The sequence below is a fragment of the Chiloscyllium punctatum genome, chromosome 34, assembly GCF_047496795.1.
Source record: "Chiloscyllium punctatum isolate Juve2018m chromosome 34, sChiPun1.3, whole genome shotgun sequence".
Lineage (NCBI taxonomy): Eukaryota > Metazoa > Chordata > Chondrichthyes > Orectolobiformes > Hemiscylliidae > Chiloscyllium > Chiloscyllium punctatum.
In genome coordinates, this window is record NC_092772.1 from 59,363,453 (window position 1) to 59,384,159 (window position 20,707).

General features: G+C 41.4%; 1 protein-coding gene across 1 annotated transcript; it reads right to left on the minus strand.

Moving 5' to 3' along the window:
- Positions 1–8,764: 8,764 nt before the first annotated feature.
- LOC140458968 (probable G-protein coupled receptor 139) lies at positions 8,765–12,914 on the minus strand. Its single transcript, XM_072553705.1, has 2 exons — positions 12,848–12,914; positions 8,765–9,675 (listed from the first exon to the last, which is right to left on the minus strand). Exons 1-2 carry the CDS (start codon positions 12,912–12,914, stop codon positions 8,765–8,767), a joined length of 978 nt encoding a protein of 325 aa, XP_072409806.1.
- Positions 12,915–20,707: the final 7,793 nt, after the last annotated feature.

Here is a 20,707-nt window from a genome sequence, read left to right on the forward strand (position 1 = left end):
TCTGTGCCCTACACCATTCATACCTATCCTACAAAGTAATCTGATGTGTGACACCTTGTTGAAATCCTAATACTTTACAACCACTTGATCCTCTTCATCTACTCTGCTTGTTGCTTTCTCATTTTCAGTTCCCTGTCATGAATCTATGCTCACTCTGTTTGATGATATGACATATTCCGATTTCATCTTTTAGAATAGACTCCAGCATTTTCCCCATTAGAGATGTTAAGCTAACTGATCTATAGTTACCTTTTTATCCCTCTCTCCCATTTTGAGTTGGAGTGTCACATCCTTTTCATAGAGTCATGAAACTCTACAGCACAGAAACAGACCCTTCGGTCCAACTCATCCATGCTGACCAGATATCCTAAACCCATCTAGTCCCATTTGCCAGCACTTGGCCCACATCCCCCTAAACACAGCCTATACATATACCCATCCGAGTGCCTTTTACGTGTTGTAATTGTAGCAGCCCCAACCTCTTCCTCTGGCAGCTCATTCCATATGTGTACCACCCTGTGCATTTAAAATTTAACCCTCAGGTCCCTTTTAAATCTTTCCTATCTCACCTTAAACCTACACCCTCTCATTTTGATCACTCTGTACCCTGGGGAGAAGACCATGCCTGTTAAATTTTTGCATGCCCCTCATGATTTTATGAACCTCTATAGGGGCATCCCTTAGCCTCCTATGCTTCAGGGAAAAAAAATGTTCCATGTTTCATGCTGTATGACTCTGACCCTGACTCTACCTAGCCTCTCCTTGTAACTCAAACCTTCCTGTCTTGGTAGCATCCTTACAAATTCTATCTCCCCTCAATGTGAAAAGTCTTTTCCTCACATCCCCTCTAGAAGGTTTGTCCCTTACCTTTAATCTATGTCCCTGGTTATAGATCCCACCAAGACGGGGAAACGTTCCTTCCTGTCTACTCTGTCTGTGACACTTACAATTTTACATTCTGCTTATCCTCTCTCGATCTCCTCTACTCTAAAGAAAACAACTGCACGATGCCCAATCTCTCTTAATAACTAAGAAGTTCCATCCAAGGCAACATCCTGGTAAAAAAATGATTAAAACAAAATGCAGAATTGTGACATTTTTCAAAGATGAAATGTGCATAGCAAGTACTAAAAAAAAGGCAACAGTGGGAGAATTGCAACGAATGATTAGAAAGAACATCTCCATTCATCGTTCGATCTGTTAGCAAACGTTCTACCATTTCTGCAGTGCATGAACCCTTCCAGATCCAAAGAAGTCAGGAGCAGCATAAGATGAAAAGAAAGTTTTTATAGAAACACAAAGAGCAGGTGCCACAGAAAGGGACAAAGATAAGGATCGATATGGGGTCCACAAAGCAGCTTATCAGATCAGCTGAAAAGGGTGATGAAAAAAAACATTCACGGAATGTAAAAGACGATAAGAAATGATTTTCTAGTGAGAAAAAGGGAATGCAGCTGCTTAGAGTACTGCTGCTCCCCCGCACCCCCCGCCCCCCCCCCCCCCCCCCCCCCCGGTCTGGGAAGGCTGGGAATGGGGATACTGTCAATGGCAGTGTTGAAATAGCAGATATACTGAATGATTAGTTTGTTTCTGTATTGACAGCAGAGAAGGAGGGTAGTTTGCTAGAAGTTGCACAGATAAAGCAAAGAATCAGGGCAAGGTCTAGATAAAATCAGCAAAGCATCAATAATGGGGAAATGAATGGCATTTAAGAATGGTAAATCCCCAGGCTTCCATCTACAGACATTAAGGAAGGTAGGTGAATATTTTTTGCCAGTGCCCAACCCATAACCTTTTGGAATTCCCTGGATTCAGGAGTTGTTCCTCTGGATTTGGAAATTTGCTCATGTCACTCCACTCTTTGAGAAGGGAGACAGAGGAAAACCAGGGAATTACAGATGAGTCAGCCTGACATCTGTGATGGGGACGTTGTTAGAATCTGTGTTCAAGTGTAGAGCAACAATTGCCTAAAAAAATATGTCAGCTAATCAGAGAGAGTCTGCATGGAAGGGTCGGTTATGTCTGGCAAAGCTAATTTTTAAAGAGGTCTCAAAGGTGATGGATCGAGGTAAGTCAGTGGATGTTGTTTATATGGATTGTTTCCTTCCTAAAATATACATCCACTTTTGAGAAATGTTTATGCATTTTTTTCAAGTTCTCTTGAAGCTCTAGACTGGTCTTCCCAGTTCTTGGCACATTACCAGATAAATGATGATTTGGGGAGCCCTTGTCCCCCATTCTAGTTCCAAGTGCTGATCAGTACTCTAAGTTCCTTACCCTTATTCCTGATGATTCTTGCATTAGCATGGACACACTTCAACCCATCACACTGACTGTACCTTTGTCCTATCAAGTGCCTGTCCCCCATCACAGACTCTCTGCATGCTGTATCTGGCTGTTCACTACCTACACCATCATCTGATCCACAGTTCAGATTCCCACCCCCCTGCCAATCTCATTTCAACCCTCTTTAAGAGCTGTGGCAAAATATCTCCTGAGGATAAAGGTGCCCCTCCAGTTCAGGTGCAACCCGTCCTTCTTGTACTGGTCCCACTTTCCCCAGAAGGTACTCTGATGATTCACATATCTGAAGCCTTCCCTCCTATACCAGCTCTGCAGCCACATGTTCATGTGCACTCACTCTTTATTCCTAGCCTCACTAGCATTTGGCACTGGTAGCAATCCTGAGATTACTTTATTGTTCGTCCAGCCTTTTAGCTTCACACCTAACTCCCTATAATCAATTTTCAGGTCATAATCCCTTTTCCTGGCCATGTTATTGGTACCGATGTATACAGCAACTTCTGGCTGCTCTCATTCCCTCATAAGAATTTGGTAACCATGGTCCAGGATATCCCTGACCCTGGCACGGGGGAGGTTACATACCATCTGGGATTCTCGCTCATGATCACAGAATCTCCTGTCTGTCCCTCACACGATATAATCCATTATCACAATAGCTCTCCTATTTTTCCCACTTCCCTTCTGAGCCACAGAGCCAGACTCAGTGCCAATGACCTGGCCACTGTGGCTTTCCCCTGGTAAGTCATTTCCCCCCCAGCAGTATCCAAAACAGTATACTTACTGACGTGTAAGGTGGTGCTTTTGCATGGTTACATCATTAATCCCACTCTCATCACTGCTGAAATCCACTGAGGCCTGTATGCCATCAGCAAGACACACTTTAGATTTAGATTTAGGTTTTATTGTCACAGCTGTTCAAGAAAAGTGCAAAAGTGCAGTGATGTGTATACCATATAGCCACACACCATAATATCTCAGGTACGAAGTACTGAGGTAAAAAAATCTTACTACAGATCAGAATAATGAAGAAATAAGTTAAAAAGTACAGTCTTCTTCACGTAAAAGTAAGGGATCGATCCCATCCTCGGACAACTGTCTTTGTGGAGTTTGTACATTCTGCCTGTGCCTGCATCTGACCGAGTGTGCATCAAGGAGCACGAACAAAACTGGAATCAATGGGTATAAGGGGGCAAATATTCCAGTGGTTAGAGTCATAGCTGATACATAGGAAGCTGGCTGTAAATGTTGGAGGACATTCATCTCAGCTGCAGGACATCTCTGCAGGAGTTCCACAGGTTAGTGTCCTAGGTCCAAACATCTTCAGCTGGTTCAACAACGACCTTCCCTCTATCATAAGGTCAGTAGTGACAATGTTCGCTGATGATTACCCAATGTTGTATTCACTATTCATGACTCCACACATGCAGAAGCAGTCCATGTTCAAATGGAACAAGGTCTGGACAATATTCAGGCTTGGGCTGAGAAGTGGCAAGTAACATTCATGCCACGCAAATGCCAGGCTATGACCATCTCCAATAAGGGACAGTCTAACCACTGCCCCTTTACATTCAATGGTGTTACCATCACTGAATAGCCCACTATCAACATCCTAAGGTTTATCGTTGACCAACAACTCAACTGGATTCACCATGTAAACGCAGTGTCTACATGAGCCGGTCAGAACTTAGGAATGCTGCAGCGAGTAATGTACCTCCTGACTCCACAAAGTCTGTCCACCATCTACAAGGCACAAACCAGGAGTGTGATGGAATACTCCCCATTTGCCTGGTTGGGTGCAGCTCCAACAGCACTCAAAAGGCAAAGCAGCCCCCACTTGATTGGCTCCACATTCACAAGCATCTAATCCCTCCCCCACTGATATTCAGTAGCAGCAATGCGTTACACCTACAAGGTGCATTGTAGAATTTCTCCAAAGGTCCTTGGACAGGACCTTCCAAACGTATGACCACTTCACGAGGGCAGCAGATATAGAGGAATACAACACTGGCGTCAAGTTCCCCTCCAAGCCACTCACCATTCAGACTTGCAAATATAGTGCCGTTCCCTCACTGTCATGGGGTCTAAACCCTTGAATTCCCTCCCTAAGGGCATTGCTGGTCTACCTCCAGCAGGTGAGCTGCAGTGGTTGAAGAATGCAGCTAACCACCATGTTCTGAAGGGGCAGCTAGGGGCGGGTAATAACTGATGGCCCAGTCAGCGATGCCCACAGCCCCACAACGAAATTAAAAAAAGATCAGAGTTCAGACAAGATTTCCACAGATGTTGCCAGTAATGAAAGGTTTGAGTTAAAATGAGAGGCTGGATAAGCTAGTATTTTGTTCACTGGAATGTGGGAGGAAGAAGGGGAACCTTATGGAGATTAGGTTGATGAGGAAATAATCAAAGATCATGGAGAATCTTTCTGTACTCTGAATTCCATAATTCCAATGTTCTGCAATAGTCTTTCATGTGGCACCCTGTCAAATAACTCCTGGAATCCAAATACAATATATCAATGGGCTCACCTTTATTAATAGCACATGTTATTCATTCAATTAACTCCAGGTAATTGACTAAAAATGACTCTTCCTAATTTTTCCAATGAGATTCTCCTTCAAGATTGATTCTAACACTTTCTCCATAACAGTCAGCAGACTAACTGACCTACATTTTCTGCTTTCAGTACCCTTTCCTTCTTCAATAGAGGGACTGTATCAGCTACTATGCAATCTCATTTCCAGATTTGGTTTTGAATTTTAGAATATTGACACCAATACATCTATTATCTCATGACCCACTTAGAAACACAGAGTCACAGAGTTGTACAGCAAATGAAACGGATCCCTTTGGTCCAACTCACCCGTGCCGACCAGAGATCCTAAATTTATCTAGTCCTGTTTGCCAACATTCGGCCCATATCCCTCTAAACCCTTCCTATTCATGCACGTATTCAGATGCCTTTTCAATGTTCTTTTAAGAAGCGTTATTGCTTAATTAGGTCTACAATTTCTACTGGTCAATAAATTTGACTGAATCCTTACTGATGGATGGAATCATCACCAACTCACAGACAGTCACAGCATGATTCCCCTCTGATAGGGACTGTACATGCTATGCACACATACACATACACAGAAAGTCACCGATCCATAGACCAGGCTGACCTTGCTCCAATGATTACACTCGGCATGTCTCTCTTCATTGAATAACTGTTGTTTTGTTGAAAAAAAAGACTTTGTTAACGAAAGCTGGTTAGTTGAGCTCTTTGTCCTCAATCAGACATAGCAAAAGCACCCAATTGACCAGATCAGAACAAGATAAAACAATTACATTTTGCTGTGGTAACTGAAAGTGAGAGTGTGCTTTCCTACCTGCATTCCCACTATCATTATAAGATTACCTTCACTCAGAGAAAATGGAGTCAGAACCCAAAGTGATCTAGAAATACAAGCAAAACAATTGTTAAAGAATATATCAGTCACAAAAGAAGCATGTTTATAAAGATTTATGAAAGTCCAGAAGCATTTCATAGTAAGATTCACCCTGAAACTATGAAGCTGAACCCGATGCAGAAATATTATGATAGATGATCAAAAGTCAACCATCAACATACTCCCAAAAGTGAGATTGAAAAAGAGAGTTGTGTGAAATAAGCTTTTAACGATTGAGGAGTCAGCAATGTTGCAGATTCAGTTCTTGCTGAAAATCATGAACACAAAGTAACTTTCTAACCAGAGAGTGATGGAGACAGTCATATAATGTTCATGAGGCACATGCAATCTGATGCTGGGTGAAGAGGTGGACGAGGTATCATTGGTAGGTTTCAATGTGGAATTAAAGTCATAAGCCTCGGGCTTATTTAATGTTGGTGCAGCCTTTAGATTTCAGATTACCTACTTCTACCGACTCATAAGGTGAGATGTATGTCTTTATCTTTCGCAATGTTGGATGACTTTAAAACATCAGTTGGTAGGTGGTGGAATGGAATAGCCAAAGAGCCACGTTGCTGTAGAGATACAGAAGTTGGCACTGTGATGGATGACAGAGGACATAATGGGATTTGGAAGCAACAACATGAGCTTCAAAGTTGGCCCCGAGTGAAAGTAGGATCCGTTGGAGTACATGGTAAATGGAAGCGGTTTGAAGTCAGAATTGGAGTAGCTTAAATTCACTTGTATTTTTTCTTAGTTGGGTTTTATGGTGATGAAATATCAGATACTGTCCAGACTTCAGAGCAATGGTCACATTTAAGATAGCAAGACTGTCCATGTGACTTTCAGCAACCAATGACTGGAGGCAGGATGGGAGAGTGATCAATGGTTCAGCATTTGGAAGCCACTTTCCTGTTGATACATGCGAACAGATAAGATCAGTCGCAGAGACTTGTCACCAAGAAAGGTTTGAGTCATTAACTTTGGAAGAGAGAGTGGGAAGTAATCAGGGAGTTTTTTCTACTATCATTTTATGGTACCTGAAATGTGGGACCACGGTCACCAGTTAAAATCAAGATTATTTTTTTCAAGTACAGAAGATGACATCCAGAGGCCTAAATATGATCTGGTTTTATTTTAATTCATTCATTGAAGTGGGTGTTGCCACTGAAGCCAAAATTTATTGCCCATCAGTAATTGCACATCGGTCAGCTAAGAGTCACCACATTGCTGTGGGTCTGGAGTCACATGGAGGTCAGATCTAGTAAGGATAGCAGTTGCCTTCCTCAAAGGATATGAGTGAACTGAATAAGATTTTACAAATAGAAAGTCATCCTGTGGCACCCATTAGTGTCACTTGTTATTGTATAGTTTAGAACACACTAAGAAAGCTATTCCTCTTGAGGCATATTCGTAAGTTAACATGCGTAAAGCAAATAACTCAGCAAATAGAGCCAAAAAGGCCAATTCAAATTAAGAAAATCATCTATTATCAGAAAATTCAGAACCTGGAAGTTTCAAAAATAAAACGTGAGTGTAATAATATAAATGATGGAGGTGCTGGTGTTGGGTTGAGGTCAGAAGTCACATGGCACATCACCTGATGAAGCAGCAGTGTTCCAAAGCTGATTGATTTCAAATAGACCTGTTGGACTATAATAACCTGGTGTCGTTTGAATTGTGGCAATAATATGCAAACACAGGAATATGAAATAAGGGACGTGATTTATGTTGCAAGACTGTAATATACTTTTGTGTTCACTTTTTGATCTGCTGAGATGTGAGTTTGAATCTGTGTGCATGAAGGGTAATAAGAAATGTGTTAGTCTTTCTGGAACCATAAACTCAAACCATCATGGGTCAGAAAGCAGGTCTTCGGGTTGATACTGGAGAGATATTGTCACATCGTTTGTATTGCAAGGGTTTTATGATCAGCAATGGCGACCTTTGACCCGCTTTTGGGTTTGAAGAATAAATATTGTCTTGTGAAATGAAAACCTAAGTAATGAGGCATTTGGGCATTTTGCAGAGACCAGAAGAGGGTAGTTATATGTTAATCCCCAAAAAGGGGTTAATTCAGAACAGTTTGAAATTTTATCCTACCGCAAGTGTATTAATCGGAAAATTCCAAGCCAGAAATCTTGGGTTATAAATCAGACAGGGTCCTTTGATGCTAAGTATATTCAGTTGTGTGAATAAACAAGGGAAAGACGAACACTCCCAAGAACAAGAAGTGAAAGAAGCAGCTCACTCACGGCTATAGATGTTACACAGAATGAAACTCTCTCATTCAAGTACAGTAAAGTTAGATGGCAGGATATTTTTGCCATTTACTTTGAAAACTGTCAAACCGTTTTATATGAAGAGCACAGATAGTTTCTCATTATTTTCATTCCTTTAATCATGACCCTTTTCATTGTTAAACCAAGTGTGCAGAGTTACAGATTTATCTTTCACTGAAAGGCTGCCGTGTGAAATGATAAATGAAATAAAGATGACCAAGGAATCCTGATTTCTGTTTCCAGTCTGATCTGTCCAACTTTCAAACCATTTGGGACCATGACAGATGATTCCTGAGATAAATGAAAACAGCGGAAAGCTTTTTTTTGTCAAATGAAACTGAAATGAGGCAAACAAAATTTGAGTGGACTCATTTGCAGTTCACTGCCAACACAAACAAATAGCCCAGTAGTTAGATTCGGTGGTACCTATTTGATGGAATGCAACCTCCCTAGCTGAGTTCTTCCTGTCAATTTCTTGTAGATTTTAATTTATGTCTGTGAACACTGCAATGGTGAGGCTTCCTTGGGTGAATTATTCATTATTTTTACTTCAGGTGAAGTAAATCTTGTCTCAATATTATGGCAATTCAAAATAAATTAACATCCAATTGAAGGTAAACCTACGCCACTGCTCGTATTTTCAAACAAACTAACAGCTTTGATACAAATCATTTGCTGGGCGTTTTCTGCTCAATGCTGCATTCTGGGAAAACAAAGTCATATATGGTACTGTCTTATAGATTGCCATCAATTCATTCTGAAAGTAAAGACTCTGCTGATTGCAGTCAGTGGGTATTTTACAGCACTCATGAACTGTTTCCTGAACTTCGACTGAGTTACTCCATAAATGAACGTATTTGTGCAGCAACTCAAGCTCAGCAGGATATATCTAATTCTTTCAAATATATGCAAACTGTCATTGTAAGATTTGGTATCAATTGTTGCAATTCGATAATATAAGAAATTTATTGCATAGGGTGACCACAGCAATATGAAGCTACTCGATATGGTGAACAGTAAAATCATTGACTTCCTTCTGCTCTCCATCTCAGGATCACTGCGCTTCTCTTCCGTGTTCTGACTCCTCAATCCTTTACGGATTCGATTCACCACTAAAACGTATCTGACTGTCAAAGCATTGAAGAGCAAAACTAAACTGAATGGGAGTAATGGTGTTAACACTTTATCAAACCAGTCATAAACCATCCACCTGAGTTCAGTAAAATAGCTGGCCTTCATTTGACAAGACCAGTGTACATTGTCAACCACCATCACCGGTTCCCGCGTAATGAAAATGGGAACATTTTTTATAAAGAAAAGAATGAAGGTTGTTAAAAGAATAACAGCTACTATTTTCACCAAATAATATTTCAGTTTCAGTCTCCGGCAACAAATGGTCACAAACCAATCAGCGGAGAAAGTGACAGTGAACCAGACAGAACAGTCTGAACTCACATAAAGCAGGAACTGAATCCCAATGCATGCAGGTGTGAGGTGCAGGAATGATCCCTGGTAAAAGTAGTGGTTCAGTTGATACAATATAACATCAGTGACGATAACCATCAGATCCGCTGTTGCCATGGCCACCAGGTAATGAGTAGTGCATCTGGAGAGGACGCATTTTCCTTGGGACAGGATCGCAATTGCCAGTGTATTAACTGTAAGAGGGAGAAGTGAAATTAGTTTAGAAATTGTAGTTCAAAAAGCCTTCCATTTGAGATAAAATGGCATTAGGGTCGTCAGGAAGAATATCAAAATGTAAAAAGAATTTTAATCCTGATTCCGTCCCACATTAATCTGCATCCAATGAACAAAGGGAGTGGGTGTGTGGTGTTGAACATTAAAAACTGCAAAATTGCTTTGGAGGTGGAAAATGTTCAGTTCTGTATGTTACTGCTGTGTTTAGAATCAAACTGAACATGTTCTATTGGCTTCACTGACATTATTCTGTTAATGGAAACAAAAAACAACATGAGGAGTGTTGCAACCTGTCCATTTTCTTCTGTGTTCCCAACAATTAACCAAGTTGATCACCTAGCCAAGGATTTAAATGTTGTAAGGCCTCATTTTAGCACGATCACAATGCAAGCTGACACAGAATGATATCATATTAAAAATAAACTGACCCGAATCATGGATTTGACACCATTACCTTACATAATCCCACTTTACAGGACATACACCTTCTTGAACATTATTCTGGAAGAATATGGGAACAGCGGCACACCTGATAGGATAACATATCCACATCATATCAGTAAGTGGATCACGAGTTAGGGATTGAAGTCATGGCAGACAGGTGATAACCATTGAGAACCTGAAATGTGCTGTAAGATTTAAAAAAAACCCATCAATGAACATCAAGATAACCAAACGGTGCCATCAATTGATCCAGCAGTTTAACAAAGGAAAATACAAAATGAAGAGTTCTTTCATGTGAGAAAGTATATATTAGAACTCATTCTTGCAAATGGTTCCCTCCCTCTGTGTACACAGCCAGCTGTCTATGCTATACCTCAACAATTGTTTTCAATCACTTCGAGCCCAGCTCAGAAATAGACCCTTCAGGCCACCCATCCATGCTGACCAGGTATCCTAAATTAATCTAGTCCCATTTGCTAGTATTAAGCCAATATCCTTCTAAACCCTTCCTTTTCATATACCCATCCAGATGCATTTTAGTGTTGTAATTGTACCAGCCTCCACCACTTCCTCTGGCAGCTCATTCCATACACACTTCACCATTTGCTTGGAAAAGCTACCTCTTAGCTCCCTTTTAAATTCTTTCCCCTCTCACCTTAAACCAATGTCCTCTAGTTTTGGGATCCCTTATCCTAGGGAGAAGACCTTAAGTATTTACTCTATCCATGTCCCTCAGCCTTTAATGCTCCGGGGAACACAGCCCCAGCCTATCCAGCCTCTCCATATAGCTTAGACTTTCCATCTCCAACGACATCCTTGTACATCTTTTCTAATCACTTTAAAATTTGACAGCATCTTTCCTATTACAGGGAGACTGGAAATGAAGGCAATTTTCCAGAAGTGGCCTAACTAATGTCCTGTACAGCCACATCCTGACATCCCAACTCCGATACTCAAAGCACTACCCAGTAAAGGCAAGTGTACAAAATACCTTCTTTACCATTCTGCGTATCTGCCACCTCACTTTCAAGAAACTGTGAACCTGCATTCCAAGGTCTGTTTGCTTGGCACCAGTCCTCAGGACCCTACCATTAAGTGTCCAAGTCCTGCTCTGATTTGCCTTTCTGAAATTTAGCACCTCACATTTGTCTCAATTTCTGGAAGCTACATTTCGAATCACTAACTGTGTTGAAGACTGGAAAAACATACTTAGTACTGGCCATGTGTTAGTGAACGGTTATCACTGCTTTCCATTCATGAAACTCGCTGGGATTAGGAAATCTCAGCACTTCTTCCTGTAAACTATTCTTTGAAAGAAAAACCTTAATTGGTCAACACAAAAAGGGGCATTAGATTTGTTTCACAAGAAAAGACTTCCTTGCCCATCACCAGCTCAACGCAATGATCGACATTGAAGGTCATTTGTTGTCCCTTGTCCTTCAGTACAGGAGTACAGTGGAAATCATTTACAATGGCTGCCTTTTAATAGTGCCATCTTAGGTACCAGTACAAATCTTACAGGGTTAAAAAAAAGAGTGCAGCTATACAAAACAGCATCATGAGGAAAGCAGTAGCAATACTGATAGTGTCTGAGAATGAGTTAGGAATGAGATAGCAATTTACAGTCCAGCCAGGTAAAGAATTACAACAGCAGCAGCTCAACACATGGGGCCAGGGCCCAAGTTCAACAAGTGTCTGCCATTGCTCCAGCCTCCAGACGACTCCCTCACTGGCACTTAGCAGCAACAAGGTCACTCACACTTCATCCTGTGCCGCTCTGGAACATGGGATTCCCCACATGCCGCTCAGGAACATGGGATTTCCCTGCTGCCATAACTCGGGAATTCCATCGGTGGGGGTCTCGCTCTGCTGCCTCTGTGGGACACGGCCCATGTGCTCACCTCCCACCCTGACTCTGGTCGAGAATCATCTCCATTCCTCAGGTCGGGGTAGGTGAAAGATTCGGGGAGGGTGGATGAAGAAAAAAAAAACTGCAAAGTGGAGAAAATTAAAAGAAAGGAAAAGGAATTGGAGAGACAGGAGCTCCGACTGGAGTGTCTTACCCTGCGACTGTCTTAGTATCTGATTTGTCCAGAGGCTGTGTTTCCCTGCTGTATAATTCTATGAGTCTATGATCTCTGTAATCTATTGCTCACAGGGATTCTCATATTATTGAGTCCCAAACAAAATTTACAACAACCCTGATAATGCACACCTGATGATGGCAGTGCTGACTGACCCAAAGGGCAAATACTTCGAGCAAAATATAAGCGCGGTGACATGGCATTCCACTGCATGGATTGATGCAACTTTCAAAGTTCTGTTCAGGAATGGGAATGGCCTCGTGGCATTATCACTGGACTGTTCATCCAGAGACCCCGGTAATGTACTGGGGATCCAGGTTTGAATCCCCAAGGCAGATGGTGGAATTTGAATTCAACAAAGACAAAAATCTGGAATAAGGAATTTAATGATAATGGTAAATCAAATGTAGATTGTTGGAAAAATCCAACTGCTTCACTAATGTCCTTTCGGGAAGTAAATTGTGACCCTGACCTGGTCGCGCTGACATATGACTCCAGACCCACGGCAATGTGGCTGACGCTTAAACTCCCCTCTGAGCCATCAATGCTGGCCTAGCCAGCGATGCCCACATCCCATGAATGAATATTTTAAAAAGAAACTTACCAGGAACACCAATAGCAGCAATAGTGATGTAATATACTTTATCAACAATGGTGAACAACTGCAGCATTTTGTGTATGAAGGTTCTGCTCCTGGGTGATGAAGCTAAAACCTTTGAATTGAACACAGTATTACTATGATCAGAAACTATTTTATTCTCTTTTGGATTCCCAAGGAAATGTTAAATTTGCATCATTGCTATTTTTATCTCTGTTAGGGAAAATATGTCACCACCAAGATATTAAATCCCTGTTGCATTCAAATCATTTAGTTCTGACTTCGTAAGAAAATATCAAAGAGACGGCTTACAGCTTTCGTGACTCATTGGTAGAACAATCCCTGTGAGAAATGAATTGCAGAAATTATAGAATCAAAGAGTTATACAGCACGGAAACAGACCCTAGGTTAAATGTGTCTGCGCTGGCCAGACATTCCAATCTGACCTGGTCCCATTTGCCAGCAGTTTGCCCATATCCCTCTAAATAATTTCTCTTCTTATGCCTATCCAGGTGCCTTTTCAATGTTATAATTGAACCAGCCTCTATCTCCTCATCTGTAAGCTCATTCCATACATGCACCACCTTCTGCATGGAAAGGTTGTCCCTCAGGTTCATAAATCAATGCAGCATCCCAAACTCCTTCAGAGACTGTAATCAGTACTTGTGTTTGACAGGTCCAGCGACCTGAGTTGAACAACCAAAGTAATACAGCAGCTCAAGCTAATAAGGTGCTGCTGCTTCCAAGGAGGCATCTCAATCAAACACAGAGACATAGAATATACGAGTAGGGTGAGCCCATTCAGTCCTTCAAACCTACTTCACCCCCCAACACTAATGATGGCCTATCATCCAACATCAGCCCCTGCTCCCAGCTTTCTCCTGACATCCTTTAATCCCTTTATCCAAAAATAAAGATTGCTTTCTTGAAAATATTTAATGCTATGGCAGAGAATTCCATGGGATCACCACACTGTGGATGAAGAGGTTTTTGTGCTATCTTTGCACTCAAAGATTTATTTCTTATCTTGTAAACTGTGGTTCTGGATGGACCAATCATTGAGAACAGTCTTCTTATATTTACAATGACCTCATAATCAATTAACCCAAGGACATTTGTTTTAATGTTTTCATCCAATGTGTGCTGTTTGACAATCAGTCATTTAAAAATAGCTACACTATAATCCTGGAAATTTTAAACTGCCATTTGAAATCTCTCTGTTTGTTCTGAGCTAAGCTCATCAAACTTGCTGCTCCCAAGTCTTTTGGTAAATTCTTCCTTTTTCTAGAATCTGAATGAAGATAACAACTTTGTTCCCTTTCAAAGCTGTAATCCCAATTGGATCAGAACAGGCCTCAATTCCACTTGAAGCCTCCTTTCAAACAAATTTCACACCACATTAAATTTGCTGTCTCCACTTCTATCGATATTATCAGCATCCCTTCATTGGTAAACATGATTGCAAAGTAATCCTCACAGTTCTATACTGTTCCTGACCTTCTGAGAATAAATCTCACACTTTGACCCTCAGTGAGCCTATAATGCTTCCTATTGCATCCCCACTATCTTGATATCATGAAAGAATTTTTGGATTCCCTTTCAAATTAACTGTCAAGGCATTTGACTGTCTGTGCACGTCCAGTTTTCCTCTTAGCCTGTCCTATCACACGCTTATAATTTGTATGTTTTCATGTAAGACATTTCAGTTTGTTTTAGATTAGATTAGATTACCTACAGTATGGAAACAGGCCCTTTGGCCCAACAAGTCCACACTGACCCTCCGAAAAGCAACCCACCCAGACCCACTCCCCAACCCTACATTTATCCCTGACTAATGCGCCTAACACTATGGACAATTTAGCATAGCAAATTCACCTAATTTGCACATCTTTGGATTTTGAAATATATCATTTAACATTGTTTTTGTCACATTGTATTATCATCACTACCACCATCCAATGAACTATGGCATTGGATATTATGAACATTTTTCCATTGCAATAGAACTGACCAGTATCGCAAAGATTCCAGCCTTATGTAACACTGTAACAGTGTAACATAAATCATTGTTTTAGCAGCAATTCGAAAAATTATCCAAAAATTACAAATGGAATACAGTATGATTATACAGTGTTAAGGAGCCTAATGGCTTGTGGGAAGAAACCGTTGCAGTGTCTGACTGTGAGAGACTGAATGCTGTTAGCCTTGTGGAAGCACCCTGTGGTGTTAATGTCTGTAATGGAGGGAAGGGAGACCCGTTCATTAGTCTGATAACAGCGGGGAAGAAGCTGTCCTTCAGTCTGTTGTTACGTGTTTTCAAGCTGTTGTATCTTCTGCCCTCTGGAAGAGAGTGGAAGAGAATTTAACCGAGGTGATCGGGGTCTTCGATGATCTTGGCTGCTTCCCTGAGGCAATGGGAAATGTAGACAGAGTCAATGGAAGGAAGGCTGGTTTTGAGATGAAATAGGCAGTGTTCATAACTTTCTCAAATTTCTTGCGGTCTAAAGTAGAGTAGTTGCCTTACCAAATTGTGACCAATCTGGATTGGATGCTTTCCAAGGTGCACCTAAAAGTTTGCTACTTGAATCAAGAATTTCATTTCATCATGGTCAAGTCTTGACTCATCCTATCAAAGTCGGACTTCTTTCAACATATGGATTTCAGGTCAGATTTACCTGCAGTTATTTGTCATTATTAATAAAGTAAACCCCATAACACAAAGACATCCAGACTCCTCACATTTTCCAAAAATTCAGCGATTCGAAGGCAATTCTGTACAACCTTTCCACCAATGAAAATTCATCCATAACCTGGAATCAAATGAGAGAATCTGTTCTGAACTGCCTCCAATATCTTGCCTTAGATGAGGGGACCAGAAATGTTCACAGTATTTCAGGATGGTCTGACCAGTGCTGTCTTTAGGTTTAGCAACTACTCACTGTTTTTATGTTCCACTTTCTTTAAAATGAAAGCCAACATTGCTGTTACTCTTGCTCTTACCTGTTGATTTGGATGATCTTATAGAGGTTTATAAAACCATGAGTGAGATGGATAGGGTAAATAGACAAGGTATTTTCCCAATGTAGTGGAGTCCAGACGTAGAGGGCGTAGGTTTAAGGTGAGAGGGGAAAGATTTAAAAGGGACCTAAGGGGCAACTTTCTCACACTGATGTTAGTGCCTGTATGGAATGAGCTACCAGTGGAAATGGCGGAATCTGGTACATTTGCAAAATTTAAAAGGCATCTTGGAGGGTCTATGAATAGAAAGAGTTTTCAGAGGAATATGGGTCAAGTACTCACAAATGGGACTAGATTAATGTAGGATATCTGCTTGGCATGGACAAGTTGAACCGAAGGGTCTGTTTCTGTGTTGTACATCTCCATGACACATTTTTGTGATTCGACCGACCGACAAGTTTCTCTCTATTGAAGATTTCGCCAAACTTTCCCGATTTGAAATTATTTTCAACTCTCCTATTCTTCCTGACAAGATTTTCCCAGTTTACATTTTTTCAGTCAAGTATTTTTTTTCCAAATGGCTTAACCTGTCCGTGCTACTTTGTGGACACCCTGGGACATCCTTATCCCTTCCCTTCTCACCTATGTGTACATCATCCATAAATTGTTGATAGAACATTCATTTTTGTCATCCACATCACTAAAACAAGTTGTCAATATTTGTGGCCTGAATGATCATATATACCAACGAGCTATTTCCAAGGAGCAAATCCATTATCCATGATCATGTTGTGCGCTCTACGCCATTTGTTCCTATCCTACAAAGTAACCTGATGTGTGACACCTTTTGAACTCCTAATACTTTACAACTACTTGATCCCTTTCATCTACCCTGCTCGTTGCTTCCTCATTTTCAGTTCCCTGTCATGAACCAATGCTCACTCTGTTTGATGATATAACATGTTTCAAAATATTCTGATTTCATCTTTTATAACAGAATCCAGCATTTTCCTCAAAAAAGACGTTAAGCTAACATAACTATAGTACCCTGTCTCTCATTTTGAGTTGGGGTGTCACATCAGCAGTTTCCTGTTCATAGAGTCATGGAACTCAACAGCATAGACACAGACCCTTTGGTCCAACCTGTCCATGCCGACCAGGTCATCTACTCACATTTGCCAGCACTTGGCCCACATCCCCCTAAACTCTTTCGATACGTATACTCATCCAAGTGCCTTTTACATGTTGTAATTGTACCACCTCCACCTCTTCCTCTGACAGCTCATTCCATATGCACACTACCCTCTGCATGAAAAAGAAATTAACCCTCAGGTGCCTTTTAAAACTTTCCTATCGCATCTTAAACCATCTAGTTTTGATCACGCTGTACCCTGGGGAGAAGACCTTGCCGATTCAACTTATGCATGTCACTTATGATTTTATGGACCTGTATAGGGTCACTCCTCAGCCTCCTATACTACAGGGCCAAAATGCTCCATGTTTCCACGCTGACTCCGACTCTACCCAGCCTCTCCTTATAACACAAGCTGTCCAGTCTTGGTAACAGCCTTATATATTCCATCTCACCTCAATGTGAAAAAGTCTTTTCCTCACATCTCCTCTATAACCTGTGCCCTTACCGTTAATCTATGTTCCTTTTCATAGATCCCACCAAGACAGGGAAATGTTCCTTCCTGTCTACTCTGTGTGTGACACTTAGAATTTTACACTTTGCTTATCCTCTCTCAATCTCCTCTACTCTCAAGAAAACAACTGAACTATGCCCAATCTCTCTCAATAACAGAAGTTCCAGCTGAGGCAACATCCTGGTAAAAGAATGATTGAAATAAAATGCAGAATTGTAACATTTTTCAAAGGTAACATGTTGTGTGAAGCAAGGACTAAAAGATGGTAACAGTGGGAGAATTGCAATTAATATTTAGAAAGAACATCATCATTCATCATTTGTCTGTTTACCAACTGTTCTACCCTTTCTACAGTGCAGTCACCCTACCAGATCCAAGGAAGTCAGGAGCAGCATAAAATGAAAAGGAAGTTCTTATAAAAACACAAAGAAAAGATGCCATAGAAAGGGACAAAGATAAGGCTTGATCTCGGGGCCCACAAAGCAACTTATCAGGACAGCTGAAAAGGATGATGAAAGGAAACATTCATGGAATGTAAAAGACAGTAAGAAATGATTTTCTGGTTATAGAAAGGGAATGCAGCTGCTTAGATTAATGCTGGTCCTCACTGAAGGCTGACAGTGGGGATATTGTCAATGACTGTGTTGAAATAGCAGACATGCTGAATGAGGAGTTTGCTTCTGTGTTGAGAGCAGACAAGGAGAATAGTTTGCTGGAAGTTGCACAGAAATTAACAGAGGATCAGGGCAAGGTCCAAATAAAATTAGCAACACCAAATCATCAGTAATGGGGAAATGAATGAAACTGAAGTGTGGCAAATAACCAGGACCTGATGGCTTCCATCTACCGGTGTTAAAGTAGGTCGGAAAATATTTTGCAGATGCCCTCATTATAATCTTTCATAATTCCCTGAACTCAAGGGTTTTACCCCTGGATCAGAAATTTGCTCATTTTGCTTCACTCTTTGAAAAGGGAAATCGAGAAACCAGAGGATTACAGAGTCAGCCTGACACCTGTGATGGGGAAGTTGTTAGAATCTGTAATAAAGGGCAGGGTAACAATCACCTCAAAAAAAATGTCAGTTAATCAGAAAGAGTCATCATAGATTCATGAAGGTATGTATCCAACCATGAAAGGCAGTTTACCAATTGCTCAACATCCCCACAAAGGCAGTATAACCCTTTGGGCTTCACAATAAGTAAGCCTAGTGCTGCCCATTCTTCAAACTGCACCTGGTTTGACGATTCCTTCGCTTTCCTACCTTCTGATTTCTGCCTCTCCTTTTGCTCATTATGCAAATGGCACCGGTGGACCTTGCAGAATCGTGGAGTTGCTTCCAGGTCAACATGTAATGTGACCTACACCCGTTTGACAGCACTTAAACCTTCCAGAGTGAATTTTGTTCAAGACTGGTTTTGCAATCACTGATTCAGCCATGTTGATCTCAATCTCCCTGAGAACCGGTGACCATTAAACTGGATGTTTATTTTGTTTGGTTCTGATTTGGTTGTTGTTAAGCAATTCAATGTTTCTCTACCAGCTGTAAGTGGACTTTCCAGGGTGTGCACTGTTGTTTAATTCAGACAGAGCGGGAATCTTTTGCTGTCTCGAGTCCACCAACTGGCAGCAACTACAATGGCCTGCTGGCCCAGCTCCTTGAGCAAATGTAAACAATTCAATGAGGTCTTTGCATTATTTCAGGGATTTGCTGTGGGCTGACCTGGTGACCCTCTGTTCAGGATATCTCCTGAGTGACCCTATGCAAATACTTTCCCTCAAGTGGTGTTCCCCAAGCTCAATCGGCTGCTGAGGGTGTCCACTGCCGTCAGAAAACCCTGGAACTCAAATGGTCCACTTGCCACATTTTCCAGTTGTAGTGCCTGTTTGAGATCTCGTTGGGCTTCAGCTAAGAAGACGGAACATAGAACAGTAGGACACAGGACAGGCCCATTGCCCAACGATGTTTGGCCAGCCTTTTGGCCCACCCTAAGATCAGACCTACATACCCTTCATTCAACTACGTTCCAAGAGTTGCTTAAATGTCCCAAATATATCTGAGTCTTGTGCCACTGCTGGCAGTGCATTCCACTCATCCATCACTCTCTATGTCAAGAACCTACCTTTGACATCTCACCTAAACCTTCCTTCAAACAGCTCAGAATTATGCCTCCTCATGATAGCCATTTCTGCCAAGGGAGAAAAGTCCCTGGATATCCACTCTATCTATGCATCTCAAAATCTTGTACACATCCATCAAGTCACCTCTCACCCTCCTTCCCTTCAATGAGAAAAGGCCTAACTACCTCAACCATACTTTATAAGACATGCTCTCCAATCCAGACAGCGTCAGGGAAATCTCCCTTTCTCAAGCTTCCACATGCTTTTGTTTAATGAGATGAACCGAATTGAATACAATATTCCAAGTGTGGTCTAACCAGGCCTCTATAGATCTGCAGCATAACCACACAGTATTCTGCATTCGAAATCAAACTTCCAAAGTGAATCACTTCACACTTTTCCAGGTTGAACTCTATCTATCACTTATCAGCCCAGCTCTGCATTCTCTCAATGTCTCACTACAAACTACAACAGCCCTCCACACTCTCCAGAACTTCACCAAACCTTGTGTCATTGGCAAACTTACTAACCCACCCTTCTACTTCCTCACACAAGTAATTTGTAAAAATCACAAACAGCAGGTTCCAGAAGCAATCCCTGTGAAACATTGCTGGTCAATGATCTCCAGGCTGAATGCTTTCCATCTACTGCCACCCTCTGTCTTCCATGGGCCAGCCAATTCTATATCCAGAGAGCCAAATTTCCCTGTGTCTCATAACTCCTCATTTTCTGAATGAGCCTATCATGGGGACCTTATCAAATGCCTTGCTAAAATTCATGTACACCACATCCATTGTTCTACCTTCACTAATGTGTTTTGTCACATCCTTAAAGAATTCAATCACATTTGTGAGGCATGACCTGCCCCTCCACAAAGCCACGCTGACTATCTCTGATCAAGCTATGGTTTTCCAAGTGATCATATAGCCTATACCCAGTCTCTCAGAATCCTCTCCAATACTTTGCCAACCACAGGTGTAAGACTGACTGGTCTGTAATCCCCAGGATTATCCCTGTTCCCTTTCTTGAACAATGGAATAACATTTGCCACCCTTCAATCATCTGGCCCAGAGGACTTACCTTATGTTTTTCAAAATTTTCAACACATCCTTCTTCCTAACATCAACCTACTCTAGCATATCAG